At 43.1% G+C, this 24,825-nt stretch overlaps 1 protein-coding gene across 1 annotated transcript in view; it reads left to right on the forward strand.

Annotated features, from left to right (window-relative positions):
- Window positions 1-2,907: 2,907 nt before the first annotated feature.
- The window catches only part of TFCP2 (transcription factor CP2), a 56,179-nt gene continuing 34,261 nt past the window's right edge, over window positions 2,908-24,825 (forward strand). Inside the window, exon 1 of the mRNA XM_032244643.1 lies at window positions 2,908-3,759. Coding sequence (XP_032100534.1) covers window positions 3,638-3,759 — 122 coding nt within the window. The 5' untranslated portion in view covers window positions 2,908-3,637. The remainder of the gene's footprint in view (window positions 3,760-24,825) is intronic.

Raw genomic sequence — 24,825 nt, forward strand, 5'->3', positions numbered from 1 at the left:
TGGCACTCCAATTTCACTCTTAGTTACTTTGGGGTGGGGAGAGGATGGGAAAAGTCCACTTTCCTAGTCACAGAATTCCAGCAATAAACAATGTGTAAAGTCTTCTTTCCCGAGGGGGACATTGGGCTCAATGGCATAATTCTCCAGGCTGACCTTCACTTCACTTGGGAGGGGCTGAGGCTTAGAAGTCTCCTCTCATTTCACCTCAGTGTATTGTAGAATTAATAAATCACAAGGAGGACCTCTGTGAACTGTTTATTTTGGTTCAGAATTTAAACTTAGTCTCAAACATTTCCAAGAAGTACATGTCTGTCTTTTTCTAAATATTTTCCAGGTCACGGGGCTCCCTGATATTCCTGGATGTGGCACAGTCATTTCTTCCAAACATCTAATATGATTACTCCTTGTTTTTTTATTTTTTATTGTTGTTTTTCTTTTCTTTTTTCTTTTTCTTTTTTTTTTTTTTTTTTTGCCATACATCTGCCTTTATTATTAGCAGCAGGTGGGGACACTTCCAGCAATAGTAAAAAAAGTAATTTACAAAAGCAGAGATTCAGTGAAGCTGGTTGTTACCCTTGGGCGCTCACACATAGATGCCGACCCAGAGCAGCAGGAAGAGGACTCCAAAGCCCATGAAGAGTGAAGCCACCAAGGAGATGAGGAGCTCTTTATAGATATCATGAGTGTACTTGGTAGAGGTGACCTCATAAACGAAGACCCAGGCAGTGAAGAACATGCCGATGGCCAAAAGCACCACGGTCAGATGGGGGAAGACAGCTGGGTTCACTGAGCTGGGGTATCTGACTCGAGCTCCATTTTGCCCAGCTCAGGCTAAGCCGCTGCTCCGCCACCGGTATTGTTGTTTTTCTTAATTATTAGTTACTCCTTGGTTTTTAAAGTCCCTTCCCTTTGAGCTATTCTGTGGATGAGAAAACATGCATCATCCAATATTCCTTCATGGGCACAATTTTCTGAAAATTCAATGTTCTCACTTCCACAAGTTTCAAAACTCTTCTCTGAAAGGAAGAGTAGGTAAGAAGCAGATCTTTTTAAAGCTTATATATATACATATATATAAATATATATATATATATATATATATATATATATATTGCAATAGTGCAATCTTGGCTCATTGCAGCCTCTGCCTCCCAGGTTCAAGTAGTTCTCCTGCCTCAGCCTCCCAAGTAGTTGGGACTATAGGCATAAGCCACCATGCCCGGCTAATTTTTTCTTTTTTTTTGCTCCCAACTCTCCCCAAATTTTTGTATTTTTAGTAGAGATGGGGTTTTGCCATGTTGGCCAGGCTGGTCTCGAACTCCTGAACTTAGGTGATCTGCCTGCCTTGTCTGTCCAAAGTGCTGGGATTACAGGCATGAGCCACCGTGCCCGGCTTCTTATTCCCTTTTTAATTCAATAAACATGTTTAAAAGTCCTATTGAATGCAGGAACTATAGTAGGAGATATTAGAACACAAGCCTGAAAAAGACCTATTCCTTACACTTTAGATGAATCTGGTGACAGAGGCAGATATATACAAATGTATAATTCAAGGCAGATTTTTTAAAATTCAGCAATGGAATACAACAATGAACGAGTACTTTCACATAAATGCAATGTCTTGTAGTGAAAAATGCCAGGCTTTGGAATCAGCTCTGAAGCTGGCATGTTAATTTAGCTCTGGCCAATTTAAGCGCTTATGAGAGTCATGGCTTGGTGTGGTGGCTCACGCCTGTATTCCCAGCACTTTGGGAGACCGAGGCAGGCAGATCACCAGGTCGAGATCGAGACCATCCTGGCCTACACGGTGAAAACCCATCTCTACTAAAAATACAAAAAATTAGCTGGGCATGGTGGCGCATGCCTGTAATCCCAGCTACTTGGGAGGCTGAGGCAGGAGAATCGCTTGAACTAGGGAGTCAGAAGTTGCAGTGAGCTGAGATCACGTCGCTGAACTCTAGCCTGGCAACAGAGAGAGACTGTGTCTCAAAAATAAATAAATAAATAATGAGAGTTATTACACTTACCTTTATAATTCTAATTCCAAGATTGCTTTGAGGACTACTCAGTGAAATAAAGTTCCTAAAAATAGTTGCTAATTAATAAACAATGGCCATTATTACTCTATCCTCAAAGGAGGAAGGTGGAGCAGATATAGTTACTATTTACAAACGAGGAAGGTAAATCTCAGTGAGATTAAGCCATTATTCTGAAGACATGAGATTAAGCCATTATTCCGAAGACACCAAAGTAGTAAGTGAAGATGTCAGCCCAAACTCTGATTTTCAGATTTTTTTTTTTTTTTTAGAGACAGGGTTTCACCATGTTGGCCAGGCTAGTCTCGAACTCCTGGCCTCAAGTGATCCACCTGCCTCGGCCCCCCAAAGTGCTGGGATTACCGGTGTCAAACACAGCGCCCAGCCAATTTTCAGATCTTTTAAATTCCAACACCCCATACCAGCACAACCTTTTAAAAACCGCATTTTTACTGATCTCATGTTTTTCTGTCCAAATCCATTAGGGAGGATGCCCAAGATAAAATGAATATGGAAGGAAGTGGGACTTAAGTAGGGTCTTGACCTCCGGAGAGGCGAATTTAAGGAAACAGGAGGATGAGCAGGTGCAAGCGCGCGCATGTAAGGAGCGTTTGGGAAGCCGTCAAGAGTTCGCAGGGATGGAGTGGGTTCATAAGGCTAGAAGGAGGGCTCCTCCCATGGCTCAGGATGACGACTTGATGGGTAGCGGATACCAGAGCTCCGGTAACCACACGGATAGACGTTTAAACCCGTACACTTGTAAGCCAAGTCCTCTCTGTGATCTTGTAGCCCATCTCGGGGGCGGAGCCGTGGCATAGCCAGCCTATCATCGCTGCCGAGACCGACGAAGTCTCTTCAGCATTGGTGAACAACAGCGTGACGTCATGTTCGCCCGGCTGGCGAAGGAAGAGGACGCCATGATTGGTTGGCGCTGGGGCGGCGGGCGGTGGAAGGGCCTGGCGGTTCTGGATTTCACGCCTGTGCTGGACTTTTTCCTTCCATGTTTCCAGGCCGTGGGGAGCTGCAGAGGGCGAGGAGTCGACTCAGCGGAAAGCTGGATTTGGTTCTAAGCCGCGGAGTTGAGAAGGGGTGACCGGAAGTGATCGTGGGACTGACCGGAAGCGAGGCCTGGAGGGGAAAGAGAGCGCGATCCCTGGGAGGGAGGGGGCCTCCAGCAGAAGGGGGCGGGGGAAAAGGTCCAAAAGCAGCGTGGGAGCGCCGGGCTGTCTTCCTGCGGCTGCTCCTGGTCTGTCTGGGAAGCAGCAAGCCACCCCTACTAGCTCAAGGGGATATCCTGCTAAGTGGGAGTGCGGGAGTCCAGAACTGCCTCTGGGAAGTCTGCGGTAGTTGAGCAAAGGGAGCCTCACGTTCTCGAGAGCTCGGCAGGGGAGATTTTGGAGCCTGGGGCAGCCAAGAGCGATCAGCCAAAGATTCGGGAGATAATTGTGCGAGCAGTGCTGGTAGGGTTTGGGGGTGGCTGGTGGGTACTGCGTGGGAAACCTTGGTTTGTAGTTTTCTACTGTCTTGCCCCTGTTGGGTAGAATTACCCTCCGCGCCTTTGTACAAGACACGGTGTCTCCTGGGGCAAGGAAGGAGCCAGGATGGCCTGGGCTCTGAAGCTGCCTCTGGCCGACGAAGTGATTGAATCCGGGTTGGTGCAGGACTTTGATGCTAGCCTGTCCGGGATCGGCCAGGAACTGGGTGCTGGTGCCTATAGCATGAGGTGAGTGAGATTTTCCCAGACCGTACACCTTCTTAATAACAAAGGCGGGATAGAGACTAAGAAAAGGGGTTGAGTGAGAAGGAGATATATAGAGTTTTAAAAAGCTGCCTGTGAATGGGGAAAAGGGACTTAGTAGTCAGTGTTGTGGAAGAAATGGAAAAAGTGATTGTAGGCAATATGAAGCCTGCGCAGGATCTGTGGAGGAAGGAAGAATGGTCCTTGATTAGCAACCAGATGAATGTTGAGAGGCTTTTGTGCCAATGTGGGAGACTTGGGGACTGATGGTGTATGTGTGGGTAAGTCTGACGTTATGTGAAGAAGGGGTTACATATAGCATAGGAAGGATGTCTAGGATGTTGGGAAATTGGGAGCTGGTGCTTAATGATGAATATTGGTTCGTTGCTTGTTGGAAAAGATATGGAAGTCCTTGATGAAGAAGTCCATACAGCTGTATCTTATCACTAGCTTGCTTTGAGGCTTTTCTTAATTCTGGGATTTCTGACTTTTAAAACATAAGCTGTGAAATGAAAAAGTGACAAAGAAAACTCTAAGATGCTTCTAAATCTTTATGTATCAAGTCAATTGTTGGTAACAGATTAAAAATCTCCTTTCGGCAGGGTGCGGTGGCCCACGCCTATAATCCCAATTCTTTGGGAGGCTGAGACAGGCAGATCACCTGAGGTCGGGAGTTTGAGACTAGCCTGGCCAACAAGGTGAAACCCTGACTCTACTAAAAATAAAAAAAAGTTAGCCAGGTGTGTTGGCGTGGGCCTGTAATCCCAGATACTTGGAAAGCTGAGGCAGGAGAATCACTTGAATGGTGGAGGTTGCAGTGATCAGAGGTGGTGCCACTGCACTCCAGCCTTGGGGACAGAGTGAGACTCTGTTTCAGAAACAAAACAAAACAGAAACTCATTTGAAAGCAGCATTACTGCCTGTATAACTTTTTGCATGTATTGGCTACTTCGTTTCTCTCTATAGTTTATTTAATTTTAGATGTGCAGGAATCCTGTTTGGAAATGTTGAAACAGCTGCATCTTGGGGTTAGATGGACTATAATTGGGTTTCCTAATGCATTATAAGACTTAACCTAGATAAGTGAGTCAAGAGACTAGAACTTAACTTTTTTTTTTTTGAGACGGTATTTTGCTTTCGTCGCCCAGGCTGGAGTGCAATGGCACGATCTTGGCTCACTGCAGCCCCCGCCTCCTGGGTTCAAGTGATTCTCCTGCCTCAGCCTCCCAAGTAGCTGGGATTACAGGCACCCGCCACCATGCTCGGCTAATTTTGTTGTTGTTGTTGTTGGTATTTTTAGTAGAGATGGGGTTTTACCAGGTTGGCCAGGCTGCTCTCAAACTCCTGACCTCAGGTGATCCACCTGCTGAGGCCTCCCAAAGTGTTGGGATCACAGGCGTGAGCCACTGTGCCCCACCAGAACTTAACATTTTCACTGGGTTTGTGAGTTTGTAGGGGAAAAATGCTTTCTATGGGGAAAGTAGATGCATTTTTCATTCTGATAGTGAGATCTTTTAAGAGTTATGTAAAGTTCCTTTATTCGTGCTAATTCAAAGTGGACTTTCCTCACTGAAGTAAAATAATGAGTTAAAATTTAATACTTCAGCATCTTCAGGAATCTTTACTTATAATAATAAAGACTATTATTCTAAATAATAATCAAGACTATTATTCTAAATAATAATCATGCCTGTAACGCTAGCACTTTTGGAGGCAGAGATTGGAGGATCCCTTGAAACCAGGAATTCCAGACCCACTCTTCACAAATAGATCAACAAATAAACAAATTACCCAGGCCTGGTGGCATTGTCCTATAGCCCCAGCTACTCAGGAGACTGAGGTGGGAGGATTGCTTGAGCCCAGGAGTTTGAGTCTGCAGTGATTGTGATTGTACCACTGTACTCCAGCCTAGTGACAGAATGAGACCTCATCTCTTAAAAAAAAAAAGGATTTAAAAATTAAGAAACATTGGGAAAAAAGACTATCCTTGTATACATATTTTAGTGATTTTCAGGGAAACATGAGTTCTGTGTGTTCTATCATGCAATGATCTTAGTCTTGAGAAGTTTAACTTTGGTTTTACCTGTCCTTGTTTATATAAGTCCGAGCATAAAAATAGAGGTTTTATTTTGTTTTTTGAGATGGAGTCTCACTGTCACCCAGGCTGGAGTGCAGTAGTACAATCTCAGCTCACTGCAACCTCTGCCTCCCGGGTTCAAGTGATTCTCCTGCCTCAGCCTCCCGAGTAGCTGGGATTACAGACACACACCACCACGCCTAGCTAATTTTTGTATTTTTAGTAGAGACAGGGTTTCACCATGTTGGTCAGGCTGGTCTTGAACTCCTGACCTTGTGATCTGCCTGCCTTGGCCTCCCAAAGTGCTAGGATTACAGGCATGAGCCACCGTGCCTGGGCAAAAATAGAGGTTAATTTGGTCTGAAAGCAAATGCCCTGACCTGGAACTTACACATGAGCATCTCACATAATATTTGACAATTTTTTATGCTGTTGCTTGTGTAAAGATATCCACAACAAAAAGTTTGATTTTGTTTAGGTTACGAGAGGTTAGGATGGAAATAATTAACTATAACTGTACTTATTATTAAAAATAATTAACATCATCAGCAAACGTTTATTCATCTACTATGCGCACTACCATATGCTCTTGATACTATGCTATCTTACATTTAATTAAGAGTGCTTTACAAATCATATCCTGTGTGGTTTTCACAGATATTAGAATGGCTTGCATATTTACGCATTTAGTTTTTTTCAACATCAAAATCAAATGCACAGGTTTTCAAACATCTCTTTGAGTTCTTGAGAGCACAGTGTGCCAACATTTTAAGTACTTTTTTCTTTTCTTTCTTTCTTTTTTTTTTTTTTTTTTTGAGATGGCTCCGTTCTGTCACCCAGGCTGGGGTGCAGTGGCACCATCTCGACTCACTGCAGCCTCCATCTCCTGAGCTCAAGTCATCCTCACACCTCAGCCTCCCGAGTAGCTGACACTGCAGGCACACACCACTACGCCCAGCCTCTTTGTTTTTTCATCTTTTTTTTCATGTGTTAGGTACTCGTCATTATTCTCTTGACGCTTATGCGCATTTAACCTTTTCTATTAATTTGTGTTAATTAGATATTGGTCTTCAAATTTTAATATTCATAAGAGTCACCTGGAGTGCTTATTAAAAATACACTTGGGGCTGGGCATGGTGGCTCACACCTGTAATCCCAGCACTTTGGGAGGCTGAGGCGGGCAGATCATGAGGTTAGGAGTTAGAGACCATCCTGGCTAACACGGTGAAACCCTGTCTCTACTAAAAATACAAAAAATTAGCCAGGTGCGGTGGCACGTGCCTGTAGTCCCAGCTACTCGTAGGAGGCTGAGGCAGGAGAATCACTTGAACCCGGGAAGTGGAGGTTGCAGTGAACCAGGATAGTGCCACTGCACTCCAGCCTAGGCAAAAGAGCGAGACCCTGTCTCATTAAAAAAATACACTTGGGGGCTGGGCGTGGTGGCTCATGCCTGTAATCCTAGCACTTTAGGAGGCTGAGGTGGATGAATCACCTGAGGTCAGGAGTTTGAGACCAGCCTGGCCAACATAGTAAAACCCTGTCTCTACTAACAATACAAAAATTAGTTGGGCATGGTGGCACACGCCTGTAATCCCAGCTATCTGGGAGGCTGAGGCAGAAAAATCGCATGAATCCGGGAGGAGGAGGTTGCAGTGAGCTGAGATTGTGCCACTGCACTCCAGTCTGGGCAACAGAGCTAGACTGTGTCTCAAAAAAATGCAATAAAAATAAAAATGTAGTTGGGGGCTATATTGGTGGCTCACACCTGGAATCCTAGCACTTTGGGAAGCCAAAGTGGGAGGACTGCTTGAGCCCAGCAGTTTTCATCAGCCTGGGCAACATCAGGAGACCCTCTCTCTACTAAAAATAAAAAAATCAGCTGAGTGTGGTGGTGCCTTCTCCTAGTCCCAGCTACTCTGGAGGCTGAAATGAGAGGACCATTTGAGCCTAGTAGTTCAAGCCTGCAGTGAACTATGATTGTGCCACTGAACTCCAGCTTGGGTGACTAAGTGAGACCCTGTCTCAAAAAAATTTTAAAAAAAATCCAGTTTAGGGGCCCATCTCCAGTGATTGGGGCACAGACTAGAAATCTGATTTATTTGTTTATTTATTTATTAGAGATGGGGTCTGGTTTTGTTGCCAACGCTGGAGTATAGTGGCCCAGTCACAGCTCACTGCTGTCTTAAATTCCTGAGCTAAAGCAGTCATCCCTAGTAGCTAGGGGTATGTACAGTCATGAGATATCATGTCTGGCTGGTTTAAAAAAATTTTTTTTTAATTTATTTTTTTTGAGAGGGAGTCTTGCTTTGTCACCCAGGCTGGAGTGCAGTGATGTGATCTCGGCTCACTGCAGTCTTTGCCTCCTGGGTTCAAGCAGCTCTCCTGCCTCAGCCTCCTGAGTAGCTGGGACTACAGCCATGGGCTACCATGCCCTGCTAAATTTTATATTTTTAGTATAGACCAGTTTTCACCATGTTGGCCAGGCTGGTCTCAAACTCCTGACCTCAGGTGATCCACCTGCCTCGGCCTCCCAAAGTGCTGGGATTACAGGTGTGAGCCACCGCGCCCAGCCTCTGTTCCTTTTTCTTTGTTCATTTATTTTTCTTGCTCCACAGCTTAAGTAATTTCAATTCTATCTTCATGTTCATTGATTCTTTGTTCTGCCTGTATCTTGAATCTTTAGTGAAATCTTTATTTCAGCTAGTGTATCTTTATGTCCAGAATTTCTATTTCGTTCCTTTTTATATTTTAAAAATATTTTTATTGATATTTCTTACTTGTTTATATATTGTTCTCCTGATTTCCTTTAGTTTTTATTTTGTTTTGTTTTCACTGTTTCCTTCAACTTTATGAGCATATTTAAGACAGTTAATTTAAATTCTTTGTCTAGTAAGTCCATTGTCTGGGCTTGCTATGGGGTTGTTTCTGTCAACTTCTTTTTTTTTCCCCTGTAAATGGGCGATATAGTCCTGTTTCTTTCTTTGCTTTGCAAATTCTTGTTGGGAAGTGGACATTTTGTATGTTGTAAAATGGTAACTCTGAAAGTCAGATTCCACTGCCTCCCTAGGGATTACTGTTGTTACTTATGAAAGCTGCATTTGTCATTTGTTTAGTGCCTTTTTCCAGACTGTCTTTGCAAAGAGCATATGGTCACTGAAGTCTGTGTTCTTTTATCTCTGTGGTCTTTCAGTGACTTGACAGAGATTTCCTTAAATGCTTAGATCCAATAAGAAAAGAAAACAAAACAAAAAAAAAGAGTGTTCTGTCTCTTTAAATCCACTTGTCTAGTGACACTAGGGAAGCCACTTCAGTCAGGGGGGTGTGCATGTATGAAACAGTGGCCGGCCTCTCTGGCGGCTCCTCAGCAATCAAAAGTAGTGAACAAAGCACATAACCTCAATTTTTGGAGAACGAAGCCCCTATTTCCCACCCTAGCACCAGCAAGCTGCAACAGGAACTGCCATCCCAACAGCTGCATACCACAGGTCTGGGAGCTAGAGAATGATAGATGCTGTTCCAAATGCCATAATACACTAAAATTTACCAACTTTTTTCTTCATCAAGCACTACTCTGGACACTGCCAGTGTTTGGTAAGACCCCAGAGTCCTAAAATAGTCACCTCAAGCAGTTCTTGCCATCTCAATAGTTGTTTTGGTGAAGGTACTAACTCCTGGAGTTCCTACTCTGTCATCTTCCATGACCTATGTTCCTAATTTTCAGCAACCTTTTAATTGATCCAACTCTCCTTCTGACTCAGTGCATACACACACACAGACACACACACTGTCATCCAGTCTGTTCTCTACACAGAAATAACCCTTTGTAAGTGCTTATGTGTTTGGTTTTGTTTGGTTTTTTTTCTTTTTTTTTTTTTTTTTTTTAAAGGTGGGGTTTTACCATGATGGCCAGGCTGGTCCTGAACTCCTGACCTCAGGTGATCCACCCACCTCGGCCTCCCAAAGTGCTAGGATTACAGGTGTGAGCCACAGCGCCTGGCCAGTGCTTGTGTTTTTTTCACTTAAAAGATAATTTCATTCTCAACATGGTAAAAGCTGAATAAAAAAAAAAAATTCACGGCTGGGTGCGGTGGCTCATGCCTGTAATCCCAGCACTTTGGGAGGCCAAGGTGGGTGTATCACTTGAGGTCAGGAGTTTGAGACCACCCTGGCTAACATGGTGAAACCCCATCTCTACTAAAGATACAAAAAATTAACCAGGTGTGGTGGTGGGCGCCTGTAGTCCCAGCTACTCAGGAGACTGAGGAAGGAGAATTGCTTGAACCTGGGAGGCAGAGGTTGCAGTGAGCCGATATTGCACCACTGCACTCCAGCCTGGGAGACAGAGTCTGTACCACTGCACTGCAGCCTGGGTGATAGGGTGAGACTCTTGTCTAAAGAAAAAAGAGGGCCAGGCGTAGTGGCTCACGCCTGTAATCCAGGCACTTTGGAGGCCAAGGTGGGCGGATCACCTGAGGTCGGGAGTTCAAGACCTGCCTGACCAACATGGTGAAACCCCGTCTTTAAAAAAAATAATAATAAAAATAAATAAATAAAAGAAAAAAGAGGCCGGGCACGGTGGCTCATGCCTGTCATCCCAGCACTTTGGGAGGCCAAGGCAGGTGGATCACCTGAGGTCAAGAGTTTGAGACCAGCCTGGCCAACATGGTGAAACCTCAGCTCTACCAAAACAAAGAAAACAAATAAACAACAGCAAAACATTAGCTGGACATGGTGGTGGGTGCTTGTAATCCCAGCTTCTTGGGAGGCTGAGGTAAGAGAGTCACTTGAACCCAGGAGGCGGAGGTTGCAGTGAGCCATGATCATGCCATTGCACTACAGCCTGGGTGACAGAGTGAGACTTTGTCTCAAAAAATAAAATAAATAAAAGAAAGAATTGCTGGTTCTGATCACAGAGTTGCAAAGAGGCAATGGTTATTGTTGTTGCACCTCCCCATTTTGTTGCAAGTCGTGCTACTACCACCACTGAAGTGATGCCCACGAGAATTAAAGGGCTGGCACCATACTCCTCTTCTCCTTTTTTCCCCCCTTTTGAAAGCCAGATATTGATGACCAGGGGCATGGTGACTCACACCTTTAATCTCAGCACTTTGGGAGGCCAAGGCGGTGGATCACTTGAGGTCAGGAGTGTGAGACCAGCCTGGCCAACATGGTGAGACCCCGTCTCTACTAAAAATACAAAAATTAGCCGGGTGTGGTGGCACACGCCTATAGTCCCAGATACTTCGGAGGCCAAGGCAGGAGAATCGCATGAACCTGGAAGGCAGGGTTTGCAGTGAGCTGAGATCATGCCACTGCACTCCAGCTTGGATGACAGAGTAAGACTCCATCTCAGAAAACAAAAAAGCAAAACAAAGAAAACAGATATTGATGACTAGGATGATCAAAAGCAACCAAATAGATGGGAGAAATTACGAAGTCATTGTACACGCCCAGGGGAACGTGGATGGCTCAGTACAGTCATGTGTTACATAATGATGTTTTGGTCAGAGACAGACCTCGTAGATGACAGTGGTCCTATGAGATTATAATGGAGGCCAGGCATGGTGGCTTATGCCTGTAATACCAGTGCTTTAGGAATGGGGGGCTCTCTTAAGGCCAAGAGTTCAAGATGAGCCTGGGCAACATAGCAAGATCTCCTCTCTACAAAAAATAAAAATAAATAAAAATTAGCTGGGCATGGTGGTATAAGCCTGTATTTCTAGCTACTTGGGTGGCTGAGGTGAGAGGATTGCTTGAGCCTAGGAGTTTGAGGCTGCAGTGAGCTATGATCATGCCACATCACTCCAGCCTTGGTGACAGAGCAAGACTCTGTCTCTAAAAAAAACATAATAATAATAAGATTATTCGGCTGGGCGTGGTGGCTCATGCCTGTAATCCTAGCACTCTGCGAGGCCGAGGCGGGCGGATCAGCTGAGGTCAGTTTGACCAGCCTGGTCAACATGGTGAAACCCCTGTCTCTACTAAAAATGCAAAAATTAGGCAGGCATGGTGGTGGGCGACTATAATCCCAGGTACTCAGGAGGCTGAGGCAAGAGAATCGCTTGAACCCGGGAGGCGGAGTTTGCAGTGAGCCAAGATCACACCACTGTACTCCAGCCTGGGCAACAGAGTAAGACTCCATCTCAAAAAAAAGAAAAAAGATTCAAATTACTGAAAATAGTAGGATAAAAATGAAAGTAAGACTATTGCCCTCAATTCCACAGAAATGAAAAGGATAGCCTGGGTATGGCAGCTCACATGTGTAATCCCTGTGCTTTTGAAAGCTGAAAAGGGAGTGTCACTGGAGCCCAGGATCTCAAACCAGCCTGGACAACATACTGAGACCCTGTCTATACAAAAATATAACACATGCCTGTAGTCCTGGCTACTCCAAAGGTGGAGGCAGAAGGATTGCTTTAGCCCAGGAATTCAAGACTACAGTTAACCATGACTGTGTCACGGCATTCTAGCTAGGGTGACAGAGCCTGTCCCTTTTTTTTTTTCTTTTTTTTTTGAGACGGAATCTTGCTCTGTCTCCAGGCTGGAGTGCAGTGGCGCAATCTTGGCTCACTGCTACCTCTGCCCCTGGGATTCAAATGATTCTCCTACCTCAGCCTTCTGAGTAGCTGGGACTGCAGGCTCACACCACCATGCCCAGCTAATTTTTGTATTTTTAGTAGAGATGGGGTTTCACCATGTTGGCCAGGATGGTCTTGATCTCTTGACTTCGTGATCCGCCTGCCTCGGCCTCCCAACGTGCTGGGATTACAGGCGTGAACCACCAATCCCAGCCAAGCCTGTCTCTTAAAAAGAGAGCTCATAGGCCAGGTGTGGTGGCTTATACCTATAATCTCAGGACTTTGGGTGGCTGAGGTGGGTGGATCACTTGAGGTCAGGAGTTCGAGACCAGCCTGGCCAACATGGTGAAACCCTATCTCTACTAAAAATACACACAAAAAATTAGGCTGCTATAGTGGCACGTGCCTGTAATTCCAGCTACTCAAGAGGCTGAGGCAGGAGAATTGCTTGAACTAGGGAAGTGGAGGTTGTAATGCCCTAGACTGTGCCTTTGCACTCCAGCCTGGACAACAAGGCTGAAACTCTGTCTCAAAAAAAAAGAAAAAAAAAAAAAAAGAGAGAGCGAGATTATAATAGAGTACCATAAGCAATTGTAGGCTGGTCTGAAGCAGTGAATTATCTTAATTCATTGTTCACAGTCAGTTACAGATAGAACTTGTTCTACTCTTTCCCCTATACTTACTACTGTATTTGACTAGATTTTTGGGGGGGGAAAAAAAAAAACAATTGTATGCCAACAAATTGGGTAACCTAGATGAAATTGTCACATCCTAGAAACACAAAACCTACTAAACTAGATAAACTGCTAAGAAATAGAAAATGTAAATAGTCTTATAAGGAGATTGCATTTGTAATAAAAAAATGTCCCAACAAAGAAATCTCTGGACCTGATGACATCACTGGTGAATTCTATCAACATTTCAAGAAAAGTTAACACAGTCCTTCTCAGACTTTTTTTTTTTTTAAATTTAAGTTCTGGTGTACATGTGCAATTCTTGCAGGATTTATTACAGAGATATACACATGCCATGGTGGTTTGCTGCATCCAACATTCAAGAGGAGAGAACATTCACTAATTCATTCTGTGACGTTAGTGTTATCTTTGACATAGTTTGGATGTTTGTCCCCTCCAAATCTCAAGTTGAAATTTGATCTGTAGTGTGGGAGGTGGGTGAGACCTAGTGGGAAGTGTTTGGGTCATGGGATTGTACCCTCAGGAATGGCTTGGTACGGTCCCTATGGTAATGAGTGCAATTTTGCTCTATTAGTTTACTCAAGAGCTGGTTGTTTAAGTGACACCTCCATCGTCTCTCATGCTTCTTCTCTTGCCATGTGACATACCTGCTTTTCCTTCACCTTCTGCCATGATTGAAAGTTTCCTGAGATCCTTATCAGAAGCAGATGTTCAAACCATGCTGCTTGTACAGCCTGCAGAACCATAAGCCAAATAAACTTTCCTTTGTAAATTACCCAGCCTCAGGTATTCCTTTATGGCAATTCGAAATGGATGAATACAGCCTTGATACCAACACCCTACAAAGATGCTATAAACAATCTATACACTAATATTTATTTATTTATTTAGAGACAGAGTCTCACTCTATCGCTGAGGCTGGAATGCAGTGGTGCAGTCTTGGCTCACTGCAACCTCTGCCCTCTGAGTGGCAGGAATATCATTCCAGAGCCTCCCAAGTAACTGGGATTATAGGCATGAGCCACCACGCCCAGCTAAGTTTTTAATTTTTAGTAGAGACGGGGTTTTGCCATGTTGGCTAGGCTGGTCTCAAACTCCTGGCCTCAAGTGATCCACCCACCTCGGCCTCCCAAAGTGCTGGCTTTACAGGCGTGAGCCACTGCGCCTGGCCTATAGACTAATATTTCTTAGGAACATTGATGTAAAAATCATCAACAAAATACTTGCAAACCAAATTTAGCAGTATATTAAAAGGATTCTACAGCATGACCAAAAAGCACATGAAAAGATGTTCAACATTGCTGATTAGGGAAATGTAAGTCAAAACTACAAGATACTACCTCACCCCTATGAGGATGGCTGCTATCAAGAGCCGCAGAAAATAATTGTTGGGAAAGATGTGGAAAAATTGGAACCATTGCACACTATTGGTAGTTGTGTCGAATGGCATAGCCTATGTGAAAAATTGTGGCGGTTCTTCGAAAAATTAAAAATAGAATTGCCATATGTATCAGGATTTTCCAGAGAGACATAACCAATGGGTATAGATGGATGGATGGGTTAATGAGAGGGGATTTATTAGGGGGATTGGCTTAATTATGGAAACTCAGAAGAGCCATGATAGGCCATCTGCAAACTGGAGAACCAGGGATGCCAGTAGCATGGCTCGATCCAAGTCTCAAAGCCTCGGAACCAGGGAAACCAATGGCATAACTCTCAGACCCAGGCTGAAGGCCTGAAAACCTGGGAGGTTAATGGTGTAAGTCCTTAGGTCCAAAGGCTGGAGAACTGGAGTTCTGATTTCAAAGGGCAGGAGAAGGGTGTTCCAGCTTCAAGAGAGAAAATGAATTTACCTTTACTCTACCTTTTTGTTCTGTCTGGGCATGCAGCCCATTGGATGTTGTCCTCCCACACCGAGGGTGGATCTTACTCCCTAGTCAGTCTACTCACGCACCAGGCTCCTCTGGACACACCCTCACAGATACAGTCAGAAATAATACCTTACCAGCTTTCTAGTCAAGTTGACACCTAAAAATCCTCATGCCATGTGATCCAGTAATTTTTCTTCTGGAGGCTCTGTAGTTTCCCTTATCTGAGCTTTCACTTTCTGAGATTTCAGTTAACCAAGGTCAACTGTGACCTGTAAAAATAGGTGAGTATAGGGCAATAAGATATTTTGAGAGAGAGAGAGAGACCACTTTATTTAGAGACGGAATTTCATTGTGTCTCCCAGGCTGTAATGCAGTGGCGCCACCTTGGCTCACTGCAACCTCTGCCTTCCAGGTTCAAGCAATTCTCGTATCTCAGCCTCCCAAGTAGCTGAGATTACATGTGTCTGCCACCACACCCGGTTAATTTTTGTATTTTTAGTAGAGATGCAGTTTCACCATATTGGCCAGGCTGGGCTCGAACTCCTGACCTCAAGTTATCTGCCTGCCTCGGCCTCCCAAAATGCTGGGATTACCAGTGTGAGCCACTGTTCCTGGCCACATTTATATAATTTATTACCATATATTGTTTACTTATTTATTTATTTATTGCATTTTAGGTTTTGGGGTACATGTGAAAGACATGTAAGATTGTTGCATAGGTACACACATGGCAGTGTGGTTTGCTGCCTTCCTCCCCATCACCTATATCTGGCATTTCTCCCTGTGTTATCCCTTCCCAACTCCCCACTCCCCACTGTCCATCCCCTATTTCCCCCCCACAGACCCCAGAGTGTGTGATGCTCCCCTCCCTGTGTCCATGTGTTCTCATTGTTCAACACTTACTTATGAGTGAGAACATGCAGTGTTTGATTTTCTGTTCTTGTGTCAGTTTGCTGAGAATGATGATTTCCAGGTTCATCCATGTCCCTACAAAGGACACGAATTCATCATTTTTTATGGCTGCATAGTATTCCATGATGTATATGTGCCACATTTTCTTTGTCCAGTCTATCATTGATGGGCATTTGGGTTGTTTCCAAGTCTTTGCTGTTGTAAACAGTGCCGCAGTGAACATTCGTGTGCATGTATCCTTATAATAGAACAATTTATAATCCTTTGGATATATACCCCGTAATGGGATTGCTGGGTCAAATGGAATTTCTATTTCTATGTCCTTGAGGAATCACCACACTGTCTTCCACAATGGTTGAACTAATTTATGCTCCCACCAGCAGTGTAAAAGTGTTCCTATTTCTCCACATCCTTTCCAGCATCTGTTGTCTCCAGATTTTTTAATGATTGCCATTCTAAGTGGCATGAGATGGTATCTCAACGTGGTTTTGATTTGCATTTCTCTAATGACCAGTGATAATGAGCATTTTTTCATATGTTTGTTGGCCTCATATATGTCTTCTTTTGTAAAATGTCTGTTCATATCCTTCACCCACTTTTGAGTTGTTTTATTATTAGTTGTTTTTAATCTCTTACTCTGCCTGATTTATAAATTAACTTTGCCATGGGCATATATGTACAGGAAAAAACACAGCATATGTGGGGTTTGATACTCTCTGTGGTTTCACACATCCATGGGTGTCTTGGATCCCTCCATGAGATGAGGATGACCTAATGTATACTCAAAATAATTGAAAGCAGGGTCTCGAAGAGATCTTTGTGCACCTAATGCTCATAGCATTACTTAAAATGGCTAAAATATGGATATAGCCCATTGATGAAGGGATGAATGGATAAGCAAAATGTTGTAAGTACATACAATGGAATACTATTCAGCCTGTAGGGTGGCTGCTAGTAAAAAAGCAAAGTAACAAGTGTTGGCAAGAATGTAGAGAAACTGGAGCCTTTATGCATTGCTGGTGGCAATGCAAAATGGTGCATCCATTGTGGAAAACACTATGGTGGTTCCTCAAAAAAAATTAAGCATAGAATTTTGATACATCAGTTCTACTTCTGAATATATATTCAAGACAATTGAAAGCAGTGACTTGAACAGCTATTTGTATGCCCATGTTTAGCAACATTATTCACAATAGCCAAAAGGAGGGAGCAGCCTAGATAAACAAAATGTATATATATCTACATACTGGATTATGATTCAACCATAAAAAGAAGAAGATTTTGATATGTGATTAATATGGATAAACCTTGTAACATTAGGCTGTGTGAAATGTCAAACACAAAAGGACAAATACATGATTCCACTGCCATTAAATACCTCAGGTAGTCAAATTCATAATAATAGAATATTGAATAGTGATTACTGGGGGAGGAAAGCATCCTTCAATTTGTTTTTGTCTGTTGTTTCCTCATGGTTAGATTCAGGTTATGCACATTGGGCATTAATACCTAAGAAGCGATGCTGAGTTCTCTGTGTATCATATTAGGATGCACATGCTATTTATTGCTCCTGTTACTGGCAGTGTTACTTGAGTGGTAGGGTCCAGTTTTCTCCATCATAAGGTTATTAGTTTGCCTTTTGTAGTAACGTATTGGGAGATGTTTTGAGACTGTAAATATCCTGTTCTTAAACTTTCACCTGTTAATTTTAGCATTCAGATGATTCTTGCCCTAATCAGTTATCTTTATGATCCTTGCCAAGTGATTTTCTCTTTTTGCCCTTCCCTCTGTATTTATTTATTTATTTTTATTTATTTTTTTTTGAGTCGGAGTTTCGCTCTTGTTACCCAGGCTGGAGTGCAATGGCGTGATCTTGGCTCACCGCAACCTCTGCCTCCTGGGTTCAGGCAATTCTCCTGCCTCAGCCTCCTGAGTAGCTGGGATTACAGGCATGCACCACCATGCCCAGCTAACTTTTTGTATTTTTAGTAGAGACGGGGTTTCACCATGTTGACCAGGATGGTCTCGATCTCTTGACCTCGTGATCCACCCGCCTCGGCCTCCCAAAGTTCTGGGATTACAGGCGTGAACCACCGCGCCCAGCCCCCCTCTATATTTAATAATTGGCTTTCTACTGTAAGAAAGAGCTATTTTTTAAAACAATATAGACTCATAGATTCTTACTTTATTGAATACATTATAATCTTCTACTATCACTATATATTTTGATGACAGTGTTCCAGATTTGGCCAGGAGGAACCCCTTCAAAATGACTTGCACACAGAGAAGCCTTTTAAAACTAGGTCTTGTTGATACTGTCCTAAGGTAACTATTAATATCACCCTTCTTCACTCACTAAGTGTACCTGTCTTAGTGATAAATTATCTGATCACATTCTTTAAAATGTTCATCAGATCATGCTAGTTTTCTCCTGAAAAGTGTCCAGTAGTCTCACATTTCACTTTGAATAGGAGCCACGGGTCTGGCAAGGATCCATACGGTCTCCTCCTCCAACCATTTTATATACTCTTCCCCTGCCTTGCTCTGCTGCAGCCACACCTGGTGTTGGGGCTCCATTCCCACCTCAGTGTCTTTGCATTTGCAGTTACTTTTCCCGAAACATTCCTCTATGCTCCTTCCGTCCTCTATGTTTTTGTTCACATGTCACTTTAGGAGGCCTTCTAACCTCCTTCATGTAAAATAGCAAGAGCCTCCGTCCCCTTACCAGCATTCCTTGCTTTCTTTACTCTCTCTGCTTTATTTTTCCCTAACATCTGATTTGTAATTTGTTTGTTGGCTTCTCTCCCCAGCTTCATGCTTCATAAAAAAAGGGATTTTCTTTTGTTCTCTGGTCTCTGCCTACTGTTAGAATAGTGCCTAATAAGTAGTTTGCACTGATTTGTTGAATGAATGAACTCACTACCTTTCCATTTTGTTAAAAAAAAAAGGCAAGTAGCTTAGCAGTTCCTGAGGCAACGATCTCTCTTCATTGAGACATGAGTCTCTTTATTGAGACCAATTTTGTTGTGGTAGTTTGCTGTGCTTTTGCAGGACTTTTTTTCCCTTCATTTCTCCCCCCTTCAATTGTCACCTGTCCATCTTCCAGATCTTCTCTCTTTGTCTCAGAGTTGGTCAGTTGTTACTGTTCTTTACTTTCCCTTTCATTCTAAGTCTCTTATGATGGACATTGTATTTAGATGAGAATCGCCCTGCTTTGCTACAAAGGTTATCCATTTCTTTTTAAATTTTGAAATTAAAAAAAAATTTATTCATTACTTTTTTTTTTTTTTTTAAAGACAGAGTCTCGCTGTGTCGCCGAGGCTGGAAGTGCAGTGGCTCAGTCTTGGCTAACTACAACCTCTGCCTCCCAGGTTCAAGCGATTCTCATGCCTCAACCTCCCAAGTAGCTGGGATTACAGGCACCTACCACCATGCCCGGCTAATGTTTTTGTATTTTTAGTAGGATGATTAGTCTTTCCTAGGAGGAGGAATTTTGCCCTCATTGAATCAAAAGCAAAAGAAAAGCTGGTTTCAAGGAGAGGTAGGTTTGTAGGTTTAATAGGGGAAGAAGATGCTTAAAAATGTTTGAGAAAGGCCGGGTGCAGGGCTCACGCCGGTAATCCCAACACTTTGGGAGGCCACGGCAGGCAGATCACGAGGTCAAGAGATCGAGACCATCCTGGCCAGTGATTTTAGAAATGTAATAAAAGGGCCTAGTACTAATGATGCCACAGGTGATATTTTTAATTAGCAGTGTTTTAATGAGGTTTGTAGGCTGGTAAGAGCTAATCCTATAATGTATGGAAAAAAACTGAGAAGGTAGGCCTATATCTGGTAAATCTCCTGAGGTAGGGCTTTGCTGATTCAGATTTCTTTGATTAAATTTTTAATATCTTACAAGCTCCCTGGAAGTAAATTCGTATCTGACATAGATGCTTTTCAGCTTCCAAATAAAATAAGGCTAGCAGAAATTAGATGTATTTAGCGACTTTATAAGCTAAAGGAAAATAAAAGCACATTTCTGGTAGATGTAATTAATTGGTAGTCGGCAAATAATTCAGCAGAGTAGAAATGTAAGAGACTCAAAGACTTGAGGAGAAAAAAGAGAAATCAGCTTCATTTTTTGGTAAACTTTGAGATGTATATAATGAAATATACATCTGGCATATCGCAAGTGATCTAAACTGATCTCATAATTGTGCTGAAGAAATAGAAAGATTTGTACTCCAGAAGCACTTCTTAAAGTGCTTAAAGACCATTAAACCCAGTTTTGACATCTGAAAAAGTTCCAGAACCAGTATCCCCAGAGAAAGACTATCAAATAACAGCTATCTCTATGAGGGACAGCATAAAAATCCAGATATGGTGTAGTTTTTTGTTGTTGTTCATTTGTTTTTGAGACAGAGTCTCAAAAACAGACACAGAGTTTCTGTTGTCCAGCCTGAAGGGCAGTGGCACAGTCTCAGCTCACTACAACCTCCTCTCCCAGGTACAAGCAATTCTCCTGCCTCCGCCTCTCAGCTGGCTGGGACTATGGGCTACAGGCGTGTGCCACATGCTATTTTTTTTTTTTTTTTTTTTTTTGTATTTTTAGTAGAGACAGGGTTTCACCGTGTTGGCCAGGCTAGTTTCGAACTCTTGACCTCAAGTGATGCACCTGCCTTGGCCTCCCAGAGTGCTGGGATTATAGGCATGAGCCACTGCGTCCAGCCTATGGTGTAGTTTTTATCTACTCACTCGTGTTTCCATGTTATAGCATAAAACACCTGCTATAAACAAACTAGGCCCTTTCAAGGTACATCATTTTTACTATATATTTTTAAATAATTTTTTGTGCTTCCTTGAGTATTAGTAATACTGTAAAGACAGTGAGCTGGAGAAGAAGAAAACAGTAGGGGTTGCAGAAAAATTTAGTGTGGTATTGCTGTGAAGAGATAGAAATTTAAATTTAGATGACAATGATGTTATGCTCTGTCAGAACCTTCTTTTTTTTTTTTTGACTCCTCCAGGCTGGAGTGCAATGACCTCTTCCTCCTGGACTCAAGTGATTCTCCTACCTCAGCCTCCTGAGTAGCTGGGATTACAGGCACCCGCCACCATACCCGGCTTTTTTTTTTTTTTTTTTTTTTTAAGTAGAGACATAGTTTCACTATGTTGGCCAGGCTACTCTTGAACTCCTGACCTCATGTTCCACCTGCCTTGGCCTCCCAAAGTGCTGGGGTTACAGGTATGAGCCACCTCGCCCAGCCCAGGGAAGCTTCTTTAACTCGTTTATTGCTATATTTCTGCCACCTAAAACAGAGCCTAGAACATAGCAAATGCTCAAAGACTATTTGATGAATTCGAAAAAGAAAAAAAGGTTTTGAAGGGATTTACTGCTTTCAAATCAGTGTCAGACTGCTTTCTCCCCAGTAGTGGCGATGGGTATGTGTAGACTGGAACAAATTCCCTCACCCTTTGTGGTGACATTTCAAGATAGCTCACTTAGGACACCTGTAAAGTCAAGTCTTGCTATAAAAAGATGATCACCCTAGGTGACATAGAAATCAAACCCATTCATTATCTTAGTTTATCAATACATAGCACTGAGTAATTAAGCATACCAATCCCTCCTCCCATTTGGATTTAGTTGACATAGGATATGGTGTGGAAGGGATGTTTAAAACTCCCCAGGTGATTCTAATGTATTTATATGCCTTTCATACAGACCTGACTTGAATTTAGTAATATAATACACAAATACAGCAGAAGATGATTTGCAAATGATTTTATTTCTAAATACATTCTGACTTAAAAAGTGGGATCTGAATTGTAATTGTAGTGGGGTGGGGGTTTTTTTTGTTTATTTTTGGTTTTGTTTTGAGATGGAGTCTCCCGCTGTTGCCCAGGTTGGAGTGCAGTGGCGCCATCTTGGCTCACTGCAACCTCCGCCTCCCAGGTTCAAGTGCTTGTCCCACCTCAGCCTTCCAAGTAACTGGGACTACAGGCGACCATCACCACTCCTGGCTAATTTTTGTATTTTTAGTAGAGACCGGGTTTAACCATGTTGGTCAGGCCGACTCGAACTCCTGACGTCAAGTGATCCGCCCGCCTTGGCCTCCCAAAGTGCTAGGATTACAGATGTGAGCTACTGCGCCCTGCCTTGAATTGTAGTTTTTTTTGTTTTGTTTTGTTTTTTGAGACTGAGTCTTTTTTTTTTTTTTTAAGGAGTCTTCCTCTGTTGCTCAGGCCGGAGTGCAGTAGCACAGTCACAGCTCACTGCAGCCTCAACTTCTCAACCTCCAGGGCTCAAGCGATCCTCCCAACTCAGCCTCCTGAGTAGCTGGGACTACAGGTACACACCACTATGCCTGGCTAATTTTTCTATTTTTTTAATAGAGACAGGGTCCTACTACATTCCCCAGGCTGATTTTAAGCCCCTGGGCTCAAGTGATCCTCCTGCTTCCCAAGTGTTGGGATTGTAGGCATCAGGCACAGTGCCCGACATGTAAGTGCCCGACATGTATTGTTTGATTATTCATTTAAGTAGATACTATTATTCCTGTTCTTAAGTAGCTGAATTACAGTATGATCTTTTAGACTTGTCTTTTATTATGTTCATTTTAAAAATACTGTTAAAGGAACAGTAAATAAACCTGATTTAATTGAGTACAAAGTTCTAAGGGGCACAAAAGACTAGAGCAGTGTTTTTTCCAAACTTCAGATTGTAGAAAACATTTAAAATGATGTCAAATAGAAAATACCAAGAGCAGGCACGGTGGCTGACGCCCGTAATTCCAGGACTTTGGGAGACTGAGGCTGGTGGATCGCTTGAACTCACAACTTCAAGACAGCCTGGGCAACATGGCAAGACCCCACTTCTACTAAAAATACAAAAAAATAGCTGCGTGTGGTGGTGCATGCCTGTAGTCCCAGCTACTGGGGAGGCTGAGGTGGGAGAGTGGCTTGAGCCCAGGAGGCAGAGATTGTAGTCAACCAAGGTCGTGCCACTGCACTCCAGCCTGAGCAATAGAGCCAGACCTTGTCTCGAAAGAGAGAGAGAGAGAGAGAGAGAGAGAGAGAGAGAAAGGAAAAGGGAAGGGAAAGGAAGAAGGAAGGAACTGAAATTAATATGTATTGTTTTGTGAAACTGTTTTCAGTTCTATAGACGCACAAACATGTATGTGTGTACTGGGTCTGAATATAAAATGGCTTACCTAATATGAATGCTATTCTAAGATATTTAAGCCACAAAACTAAAGAGTATGTGATAAGATGGAGGAAAGGAGATGGTTGTTTCATCATTCCTTTAATTAGGGCTAGACTGATTGTTACACACATTTATATTCTCCTTTTTCTCTGTCTCTTATACCTTTTTTGTTTGTTTTCTTACCCAATTGCTTAATTTTTGGATCTGGCCATATTGTTCACATTCTTTAACACTGTTTCTTTTTCTTTTTTTTTTTTTGAGGCAGGGTCTTGTTCTGTCACCCAGGCTGGAGTGCAGTGGCGCAGTCTTGGCTCATTCAACCTCCACCTCCTGGGTTCAAATGATTCTCCTGCCTCTACCTCCCAAGTAGTTGAGATTACAGGGGTGTACCACCATGCCAGGCTAATTTTTGTATTTTTAGTAGAAACAAGATTTCACCATGTTGGCCAGGCTGATCTCAAACTCCTGACCTCAACTGATCTGCCTGCCTCGGCCTCCCGAAGTGCTGGGATTACAGGTGTAAGCCATCATGCCCGGCCAACGCTGCTTCTTTACTTAAAGAGTGAAAACCAGGGCTGGGCATGATGACTCAGACCTGTAATCCCAGCACTCAGTGGGGCCAAGGCAGCAGATTGCTTGAGTCCAGGAATTTGAGACTAGTCTCAGTCCAGGCAACATTGCAAAGCCTTGTCTCTACAAAAAATACAAATATTAGCTAAGCATAGTGGTACACACCTGTAGTTCCATCTTTTTGGGAGGCTGAGGTGGGAGGATCGCTTGAGCCAAGAGGCCGAGGCTATTGTGAGTGGTGATTACACCACTGTACCCCCGCCTGGGCAACAGCAAGACTCTCCAAAAAAAAAAAAAAAAAAAAAAAGGAGAGAGTTAAAATAGGTATATTTTATTGGCAATGTAGTTCAAGGCTTTATAGCATTAACTTGCTTTAGGTAATTTAAGTTCAGGTGAGATGTCATTGTAATGTGAGATGGTTTTGTGCTTTGTTGTTTATTTTTTCTTAAATGTCATACAGTGGCTTTTGGAATGTACCTTTTTTTTTTTTTAGTCAAACTTTTCTAAGTAAGGTTGACTTAATATTTTCCTTTGCATATTCACCATTACTATTAAGTTTTGTTGCAGAACAAATAATTCTTTAGAAGCTTTGGGTTCTGCTATTCCACTATTTTATTGCATAACAAACCACCCACAGAAACCTAGTGGCTCAAAACAACAATGACTTCTCATGAATCTGTGGGTTGACTGTGCAGTCCGCCTTCATGTGGTATCAGCAAGCTGAGGCTGCAGTCATTTTGAGGCCTAGGCTGGGACATTCAGGATAGCTCACTCACATGTTTGGTGCTGGGCTCTGCTGAGACACTGGGTTGGCTGGACCTCGCTCTCTCTCTATGTAGTCTCAGGGTCTCTCCCTGAGGAGAGGCCTCTCCACATAGCCACTCCATGTGGTTGCTTCAGCAGAGTAGCTAGACTTCTTACTAGCAATTCCCAAAAAGTGCCAAAGTAAAAGCTAGCAATCCTTAAAAACTAGTCCCAGCCAGGCACGGTGGCTCATGCCTGTAATCCCAGCACTTTGGGAAGCCAAGGAAGGCGGATCACGAAGTCAGGAGTTCAAGACCAGCCTGGCCAGCATGGTGAAACCCCATCTCTACTAAAAATATAAAAAATTAGCCGGGCATGGTGATGCTTGCCTGTAATCCCAGCTACTCAGGAGGCT

The sequence above is a fragment of the Sapajus apella genome, unplaced genomic scaffold (assembly GCF_009761245.1).
Source record: "Sapajus apella isolate SASKATOON/1434 unplaced genomic scaffold, GSC_monkey_1.0 scaffold2, whole genome shotgun sequence".
Classification (NCBI taxonomy): domain Eukaryota; kingdom Metazoa; phylum Chordata; class Mammalia; order Primates; family Cebidae; genus Sapajus; species Sapajus apella.